The sequence below is a fragment of the Cibotium barometz genome, chromosome 11 (assembly GCF_041138505.1).
Source record: "Cibotium barometz isolate CiBa-2024 chromosome 11, ASM4113850v1, whole genome shotgun sequence".
In the NCBI taxonomy this organism is placed as follows: Eukaryota; Viridiplantae; Streptophyta; class Polypodiopsida; order Cyatheales; family Cibotiaceae; genus Cibotium; species Cibotium barometz.
The window spans coordinates 17,319,140-17,328,488 of record NC_141056.1 but is presented as its reverse complement, the minus strand read 5'-3'; the positions used below and the strand labels follow the sequence as shown (position 1 = coordinate 17,328,488).

Below are 9,349 nucleotides of genomic sequence, written 5' to 3'. Positions count from 1 at the left end.
AATAGCATTATAAACACATGTTTACAAAGTAAAGATGTACAAATAACATTATATAATATAAATTCCTCCCATATTTTTTACCAAGTGAGCATCAACTATCATGTGAGAAAAATATTCATGTATTGGCATATATGTCATGCAAGTTTAGGACAATCGTAATTTTTCCAAGTTAAAGTTTTATATCCTTGAGTGGATCTAAATTTCACAAAGCTAATGCCGCTTCTTGCTAAAGAGTTTTTTGACACCTCTGAATTTGGCATATCTTTGTCTTGGAGAAAGATGATGCATATCTTAATATGTATAAGGACTAAAATGTACACATGGAAAATAAATAATAGAAAGATCATAACCTTTTTACTTTCTTAGAAAAGGCACATGACAATACGCATAATGGGACCATAAACATTACAAAGTGAAATTTGGACGATGGCACTGAACTCAATCATCATTATAATATACTATAACGTTAATAATTCAGGTTGTGAATTGATCAAAGGCCATTATTCTTTTGAAACAAGATTGAAAGCCTATATGAAAGAAATAACTCAAATATCTATAAGCTAGAAAAAAGACAAAATATAATGATGGCACCCCTTGAGCATAATTTCTCACAATCTTAATCGTACAATTTATTTCTCTCTTGAAGATAACCCTTTGCATTCTTAGAAGGTCAAATCATAAAAAGGCTGAAATGACAACTATTCATTATCTTAACAACTACATGCCAGCCATGCCCAAAAAAGAAAGAAATTGGAACGGGTATAAAATTGAGAATGAAATGGGCATGACAATGCATTGGACGGCTTTGTGCATATCATTGATGTGGATACTCTCTCTCTCTCTCTCTCCTTCTCTCTCTCTCTCCATTTGGCTTCTAAGTGAGGGTTCCGGATTCAAGCCCCATTCCTTGCACATCTCTTCTATTTGATGGATCACATTGGGGTTAGCTACAATCTTAAAATACTTGCCACACCTCTCTCTCTCTCTCTCTCTCTCTCTCTTGGATGTAGTGGGTTCTTAATGGGAGATCTTAGAGTTTGGTTGTTCCATGTATATGAATCATATGAGATATGCTAGTTTGGCTATGACCATATAAAAGCCCCCCCCCCCCCCCCCCCCCCCCCCCCCCCCCCCCCCCTTCTCTTATGCTAGTTTGGCTATGACCATATAAAAGCCCCCCCTTCTCTCTCTCTCTCTCCCTTCACACACACGCAATCCATATATATAATATAGGAGCATCCACGTCGTGACAGAAGCGTGAAACTCGAAAATAATGGCGATAATGGGCAAAGGCCATGCACGTTTGACACGGCGAGGGTATGGGGGACAAGCATAACCAGATCTGCACGTTGCAATGGGGTCGTGGTCCGTGGACGGTGCTTGACACGCGCGCGCACACAGGATTTTAATTTCTATTTTACTGTTGATGGAAAAAAAGAAGAAGCGATTGTGTGTGGACACTAATTAAAAAAGAAAAGCTGAGCAGATAGACGGACGCTTTTGGGGACAGCAATTACCCCCGACAAGCGCCAATGGCGGAGCACCATGCTCTTTCCCGTCTACGTGAAAATATTTTATTGCTTTACAAAAATTGAAACAAGGCTCTAGGCCCCAACTGTCGCCGCTTCAGCTGAATGGTAGTTGGCCCCATGTCCCAAGCACGCATCCCAACTAACTTTAACGGCACGACTCTCTCTCTTTTATACTTCCCATGCATGAGGAGGAGGAGTCCGTTTCTTTTTGAAAAATTATCCTCCTTTTTGAGGAGTCGTCCTTACCAATGGCCGCATAGCGTGGCACCTTGTACAAATGTTCCATATGAATAGGAATCCCAAAGAACCCATGTGGAGAGAAAAAGAAGCTTTATTGTAGGGTAAAGTTATAATGCATGAATCCTGGCACTCACTCATATCACATGAATCCTTCTCCACATGGAGTGTTCATGTTCCACTAATTGAAGATGACTTTGGCATCAAGACATTACATCATATTTCCAAGGTATGAAATTCTGCCAAAAATCAAACACCGTCCAAACCTAAATGTCGCTCAAGAATCAAACACCGTCCAAACCCAAATGTCGCTATTGTGTTTGTTTCGTTGTACTTGTCATAGCGCACTCCAACACATGAATCCAACTAGTATTCGAAAAAAAAAAGCTAGAATTTAGTGATTTTTTTGCAAACAATTTTTAAAAAACAATTAAAGTTTCCAAAAACCTATTGTCATGGGAGCATGTGCTACTCTCACATGAAACAATGCTTAAAGGCATGCTTGGAGATTGTGATGGCATCGAGCAATGCCATCGTATGGAAAACAATGGTAATGAGATGCTGGTGTGAGTCTCATACATGACTCACCTTTTTGAGCATAGTCAAAACCAAACCTCCTTTTTCCACCCATGAGTTCATGTAGCTCATCACATCTTTCTACAGGGCCATCACATCCCTTTCCATATGGCCACCCATAACGCGTAATTGTCCCCATCTTTTGCCGTCCACCATGCCCTACATGAGACCCACTAGGTCTTCCAAAGACAAGGTATCTTGCCTCCAATGGCTTTCCTTTGGGATTGCACACTATGGGGCACGTTTAGATGTTGGCTCCTTTTGACTCCTCTATGGTTATGACAAGTGGCAAGTGGGGTCTACCTTTTATGCCCTCTATATATATGGGGCTCATCTCCCAAACAAATGTGTGTTCTCATAATGTTGTGAATCTCTCTCTCTCTCTCTCTCCACACATACACACTTTTTGGGCGCTCTCTCTCCCACACCCCTCTCTCTCTCTCACACACACACACAAACACACTACTCTCTCTCTATCTCTCTCACACCCCCCCCCCCTCTCTCTCTCGCTCTCACACACACGTACACACAACGATCTCTTTTGTTTTCTTGCATTTGATTACACCTTCGATTTCGTTTGGTTTCTTGCATTTTAGCGCTGAGTGTGACAAACTTGCCTCTTAAGCCGCGCACACAATGGGCGATCTCACCACTAATTGCTGCCGCACTTTGCTTGTGATTAAGTTTAGTCCCCGAGCACACCTTGTTACAAAAAGAGTCCCACATCTTCGACCTGCCCCATCAAAGAGCTTGCCCATCTCGATGAAAGGCCCCAATTATAAGCATGCTGCAATGGGACGTGGGCACGCCAAAATACTGATGGTGATGGACCCAATTAGCTACAAAACGCAACAAAGCAGCTCGGAAGAGCTGCAGCTGCAGGAGATGAACGAGACATCAAAAGAAGAGATGCATGCAGCAATTGAATCAGATGCTTCTTCTGCAGCGTGCGCTGCTGGTGGAACACAAGAAGAAAGGGAGGAGAGCAAAGAAGGGATGGTTTCTGTGCATGCAGCAATCGAATCAGATGCTTCTTCTGCAGCTTGCGCTGCTGGTGGAACACAAGAAGAAAGGGAGGAGAGCACTGAGAGGGCGATGATGAGAAAAAAAGCCCAACAGTCCACTTACCTCTTTGCTGCCCTCGCATCAAGTGTAGGCATCACCTCCTTAGCTGCTGGCTCTGTGTATTATCGATTCGCTTGGCAAATGCAGGTAAATAATGCCCCCCTCTTTTTGTTTTTCTTTAATTAGTATCCTCTCTTTGCAAAAATTATTTAAATCTCATTAAAAAGAAGAAATCACTAATCTCCTCAAGAATAAACATAATACATTAATCTCATTAATTTCTTTGCTCTTTTTTTTTTTCTTTTTTGTTTTTGAGCCAGGGAGGAGAAGTCCCATGGACTGAGATGTTTGGGACCTTCACCTTGGCACTCGGAGCTGCAGTAAGTGAATCCTTTGGAATTTCTCATAAGTGCTAAACTCGTTTTTTTTTTAAATTAATCACATTAGGGTTTCTTTTATCAGGGAACTGATATTTCATGGGTTTTAGGTTGGCATGGAGTTTTGGGCCCGTTGGGCACATCGCGCACTGTGGCATGCTTCTCTCTGGAACATGCACGAGGTAAATATTTGTGAAATTTTATAAGGTATCAAATTCTGTAGGGTGAAATTATTGGTTTGGGAATATTAAACATTCACATGCTGGAATCAGTTCTAAGGTTTTCTTGAAAGTTTTTATCAGAGTGATATAGGCGAATGAGCTAGCTAGAACTCTGCTAATTGTATCTCACACACACACACACACACACACACACAAACATAAGAACTCTGCTAATTGTATAACACACACACACACACACACACACACACAAACAAACAAAAGCACTGCATCATCTGACCCTCCCCTTATAATTTACAGTCTCATCACCGACCCAGAGAAGGCCCCTTTGAACTCAATGATGTGTTTGCAATCATCAATGCAGTCCCTGCAATCACCTTGATGGCTTTTGGATTCCTGCACAAAGGCTTGGTACCCGGTCTTTGCTTTGGAGCTGTAAGACCATGCAACTGAGCTTACACATTTCCTGCCACTAAATGTATAGCATTCTAGGAGTCTAGGAGATATAAGGAGAATTAGTTTGTTTCAACTCAAACAAATGGCATTTTTCAACGATGCTTTGGCATCCCCCATAATTAAACTCATCATCTCTGCCTCCTTCTACCCAGGGTCTCGGCATTACTGTCTTCGGCATGGCATACATGTTTGTGCATGATGGCTTGGTGCACCGCCGCTTCCCTGTTGGGCCCATTGCCGACGTTCCTTACTTCCAGAGGGTGGCTGCAGCACATCAAGTAAGTGTGCACAAGCTGAGAATTTACAAACCCATTCGCAGCTGGGAAGGTCAAGTTTAAGTGAATTAATGAGTTTGATTGTGCTTGTCACAGTTGCACCATGCTGACAAATTCAATGGAGTTCCATATGGGCTCTTCCTAGGACCCATGGTAAGTCCTACAGAGTGTGTTCAAAAACTCTCAGAAACAAACTTGTAGAAGGGGTATTCTAATGTTATGTCTATGATCTTCTATAGATAAAAGGCCTTATAGATAGTACCCTTTGGATTTGCAAAACACACACTCCCCAAAGTGAGATGAAGGTCATTTTAAGGAGTCAAGATACACAGATGGAAAGTTTTATAAATACCCTTTGAATGCACGTGCTATGTAAGGGTTGCAAACTAGTGACTCCCTTCCTCCTGGACAAGCTGGGCTCCGTCACTTCAAGCATGTGCCTTCATAGCTGCACTTTTCTTATTCAAGTTTTCTACTTCGCATCACCGTTGAAGCCTTGAAAGAGGCCTTCAAGGTAGGATATTCTCGTCAAGGGTCATCCGGGCTCATCTTTGGCCATGCCAAATGTTTGCAGGAGCTGGAGGAGGTTGGAGGACGAACTGAGCTGGAAAAGGTGCTTCAGAAAAGGAAGAGGGAAAAAACAAATCCTATAAATGGTTGACTGTTCATGGACACCAAAAGCTACCTCACACATGTTAATCATATATGGAAACATACATGCCCAGTCCGTGAGTTGTTTGCTGTACACATTTCCATAAAGCAGCTCATGGATCTCCCCATTTTTTTTTATTATCAAAGCACATCTTTTGAAGGAGGGCACATGTGCTTTCTAGATCTCAGCAGAGCTGAGTAAAAAATAGTGTGGTAAGGATATGAATATGAGGCCGGCTAGAGGACAGCTTTTGAAATATCAGAGCCATCTTCTACACTCAGAGGCCCTTTCATAGCCAAATCAATGTACAGGAGCTCGCTTGTATATTCACGTATAAGAAACTTTCTGGTGTTTCATGTTGTTTTTTTGAAGGATTGAGTATTTGGTGATTGTTTCATGTTGTTCTCTGTAATGATTGTTGCATGTTGTTTTCTAAAGTATTGAATATTTGGTGATTGTTGCATGTTGTTTTCTAAAGTATTGAACATTTGGTGATCTTTTTTTTTTTTGGGGGAGGGAAAAGAGACTTCTATAAAGTATGAAAAAATTTACACAATGGGAGATTTCAGATCAAGCAGGACCAATCTAGTGCCTTGTGCTACCAGCAAGGTCCCATATGAGTGGTAGAGTGAAGACGCCATGATCCCACTCTCTCATGAACTGGCCATGCTTTCTCTCTGTAGCCCTCAAGGATCCTTGAATCTTGGCCCAAGTGGCCTTGAGCGTGTGGATATAATATCACACCAAATCTTGCAAATGCACTGTGTATCATAAACCAAAGTGCCCTCCATGGCCTCAGTGCATCTAGCCTTAATGTGCCAAGCTATGATGCTAGCCATGATCTCCAATGCAGTGTCCAACATTTGTGCTGGTGATACGTTGCCTGACTCTAGCAAGTCCTGAAGATGGCACCGCTGACCTACTCCCTCGCTAATCCTTATGACCATATCTTTGTCATTCCCCTCAAACCTGACTTGAGGGCCCGACTCTGTTAGCACCAAAACAAACGTAGGAATCCCTCCTCATCCTTCCACAAAGGTGTGCCATTGTAATCCAAATCCTATGTGCTTCCCTACACTCCCATAAGCAATGGTAGACTTTCTCTAAAACTCATAGGCTCTCGAGCAAGCTAGGTTGTGCCAACGACCGATCTCCACTAGTTGGTAGCAAGATCACCATGTAGAGAAAGCCAAATAAAATAAGAAATCTTTGTTTCCATGTACCATGTACGAGTGCCACCACCTCTGCCAAAAAGTTCTTTGAACGTCAAGGGTGATCCCATAAGCCTCCCATTGAGGTCTAAGAGTAGGGACTCTGCATGTATCCCAGAACTAGGTGTCTGGCATTTTGCACAGTGTAACTAAAGAAGGGCATGCTTTTCATGGGGTTAAAAGCATGCCTCCACTCCCACTCACAGGTGTCCTAGTGTAGTATCTGATATAGGACACCCATCATATAACCATATGCTCCAAGAATCTATCAAGGGGGATCAATATAGAAGTGCTTCCTTACCACTCTCACGGGATATCCTGCCCAAGACTTCTATCCACAAGAACCATCTATCCTGAATGGAGTAAAAAATCGATACATCATCATCACCCAAAGTGGGAAGGCACATGACTTGAAGGGGTACCCTTGTCCCTAGAAACACCCTAAACCATGAGTGATGAGGCTCTTCCACGAAGTTCCTTATGATCTAGTCGTTTGGGTATGGCTGCATCAATCTGCATAATCATTTGACTAGTGCCCCTCAATGTGTGAAGCATTCTCTCTCATCCTCCGTAAGGCTCTTAAGCCTCTTCCAATCCAACACTATGGGAAAAAGAGTCGTCTAGGCATCCCACTAGATATGTGTGGTTGCCCCAAGAGGTCTAAAGTACTTATCCAAAATCAAGTCATTCTACATATTGGGCTACATGTTAGCCTCCTCAATTGGGCACGAAGGTATGTGAACCAAGAAACTCCTCATGCAATCCCAAGCTCACATAAGAGATCTCACCAAAGGAAAAGAAGGCCATCGGTGCTTTGCATTTGAAAAAATAAAACCTGGGATGTAAATTAAATCGCCTCCCCTAGTCAGTGTGCACCTCGCAATTTGCTACAAAAGAAAGTCCTTCCAAGGCTCAAGGCTAGGAAGAAATCCTCTAACAACCAGCTTCCAAAGCAAAGCCTTACACTCAACCCCGAGGTCAATGATGTTTAATCCTCCCTCTTACTTAGGCATAATAATGGTATCCCAAGCTACTCTCACCCTAGTGTGTAATTGTGCTATCTAATCTAGACCAAAGGAAGTTTCGAATAAGCCGATGAAGCTGGTCAATGCATCCTTTATGAAAAACCCAGCAAGACGTGATAAACCAGGTAGTCCAGTAGTACTTGGTTACCTACCAAGGCTCTAGAGGCCAAATCAAGTTTCCTACTACTCCAATGTTGAAGTTTGCTTTTAATGCTCATGTGGCAAAGGAGCAAACTATTGTGCAGGTGAGATGTTAATGCTAACCTGATAGCCAAGGTATCTGGCAGTGCATCCTCTCTTAATTTGAGTAAAACCCACATCCAAGCCCCAATCTCCTTCTAACGGAGAGTAAAACCCACATCCAAGCCCCAATCTCCTTCTAACGGAGAGTCGTTGATCCAATCTCCTTCTAACGGAGAGTCGTTGATCCAAAAATCTTGATCAGACACTAGTATGTGTTTTTTGATGAATTTCTTTTCTTTGGAAATTTTCCAAAGACACTCTTACACATCAGATTCTACACACACAGGCAACATGCTCACACAAATTTACACAGAGATTTCTGAGGGTACGTCTCCATGCCAATCAAGGCAACTAGTTATAACTCTAATTGTTTGGCATTATGCCAATCATTTTTTCCCATGAGTTCCCATGCCTCCAAGTATTTGAAATTGTAGTAAATACGTATATCTCAAGCATGGAAATAGGCCCTTAGAAACATTTTTTGGGCCACATGTTAAGCCTATCGGTATGCACCCTACAAGATAAGCAAAGTTCAGGTAAGTGCTGCCATTCGATTGCCAACACAACCAACCACTGAGTGGAGGCCAGGCCTAAGTGTATGGAAGTGTTTAAACAATTTGTGTTTAAGGTGTGCCATATTTTGTAAGAGTGTGTAGGAGGAATATGTGCGAGTATTTGTTCAAACCAAGAGCCTTGGGTTCAATGCCTTCTTGTACCACAGTCTTTCCATACACACCAGTGTTTGGGAAAACAATTTTAAGTGATCCTGATATGAATCCTTGTCACCATGGGTTGAAGAGGAAAATGCAATTTTGAATGAACATTTTCTTCATAGTTTCATCCAATTACTATTATTTTAAAAAAATGAATGAGGCATTTTTCCTCATCCTTTGAAGATGAGGTAGATTTTTCAAAAGTTGAGTAGGCTTCTGGATGAAGCGAATCCGTCTTTTCTTGAACCCTAATACACACAACTTGTTACTGTAGCATTCTTTACACATAGGGCCTATCTCCACAAGTTAAAAACCTACAACCAGATTTCAAATAGTAGTGAGATTGGTTGCTCATAAGAATCCAAAACTCATATGGTGTTTACATCACGCATTAAAAGCTTGGCCAATGCTTTTGACGTTGTGAAATGTTCAACTGGAGTGGTTTTCAGCTGGATAGATGTGGAGCTTACCTACACACAACTAGCAACCAGATTGGTTTTATACAATTTTCATCTTAGAAAGCTACAACCAAAATCTTACATGTAAACAAAACCAAAAGGGTTGTAATTTAGCGTTGGGCTGACTAAAACTTGAAAAAGTTTGTTGTTGGCCCAAAAAGTGGCTTCTCAGATTTTTGGGTCCCTAACTATAATACAAATCCTCCAAGGTCATTTGACACCTAAAGTTTAAACAAATTGTCTAGTTGGCCATGGCCCATGTGGTGACTTGACCCCCAGATTGGTTGGCTACACCTTCCAACAATGAGATGGTGTTAGGTTCAAATCTATCCTCTCAATGAGAGAGTGTG

General features: G+C 41.9%; 1 protein-coding gene across 2 annotated transcripts; it reads left to right on the top strand.

The window, feature by feature from the left end:
- Positions 1–2,697: 2,697 nt before the first annotated feature.
- On the top strand, positions 2,698–5,717 carry LOC147633846 (beta-carotene 3-hydroxylase 1, chloroplastic-like). Of its 2 annotated transcripts, XM_086804900.1 has the most exons (7): positions 2,698–3,557; positions 3,731–3,790; positions 3,898–3,969; positions 4,267–4,401; positions 4,575–4,700; positions 4,794–4,850; positions 5,272–5,717. In XM_086804900.1, exons 1-7 carry the CDS (start codon positions 2,982–2,984, stop codon positions 5,356–5,358), a joined length of 1,113 nt encoding a protein of 370 aa, XP_086661026.1. In that variant the 5' UTR covers positions 2,698–2,981; the 3' UTR covers positions 5,359–5,717. The 2 variants fall into 2 exon arrangements, with proteins under 2 accessions (XP_086661026.1, XP_086661027.1); XM_086804901.1 differs by lacking the exon at positions 4,267–4,401 and having other exon boundaries at positions 2,700–3,557.
- The last annotated feature ends 3,632 nt before the right edge of the window (positions 5,718–9,349 follow it).

Excerpts from the sequence above, each read along its gene's own strand:
- LOC147633846 (XM_086804900.1), top strand. The coding sequence starts at position 2,982 with ATGGGCGATCTCACCACTAATTGCTGCCGCACTTTGCTTGTGATTAAG. Across the intron at positions 3,970-4,266 it reads CTCTCTGGAACATGCACGAG|TCTCATCACCGACCCAGAGA; the intron begins GTAAATATTTGT and ends TATAATTTACAG. Across the intron at positions 4,851-5,271 it reads GGCTCTTCCTAGGACCCATG|GAGCTGGAGGAGGTTGGAGG; the intron begins GTAAGTCCTACA and ends AAATGTTTGCAG.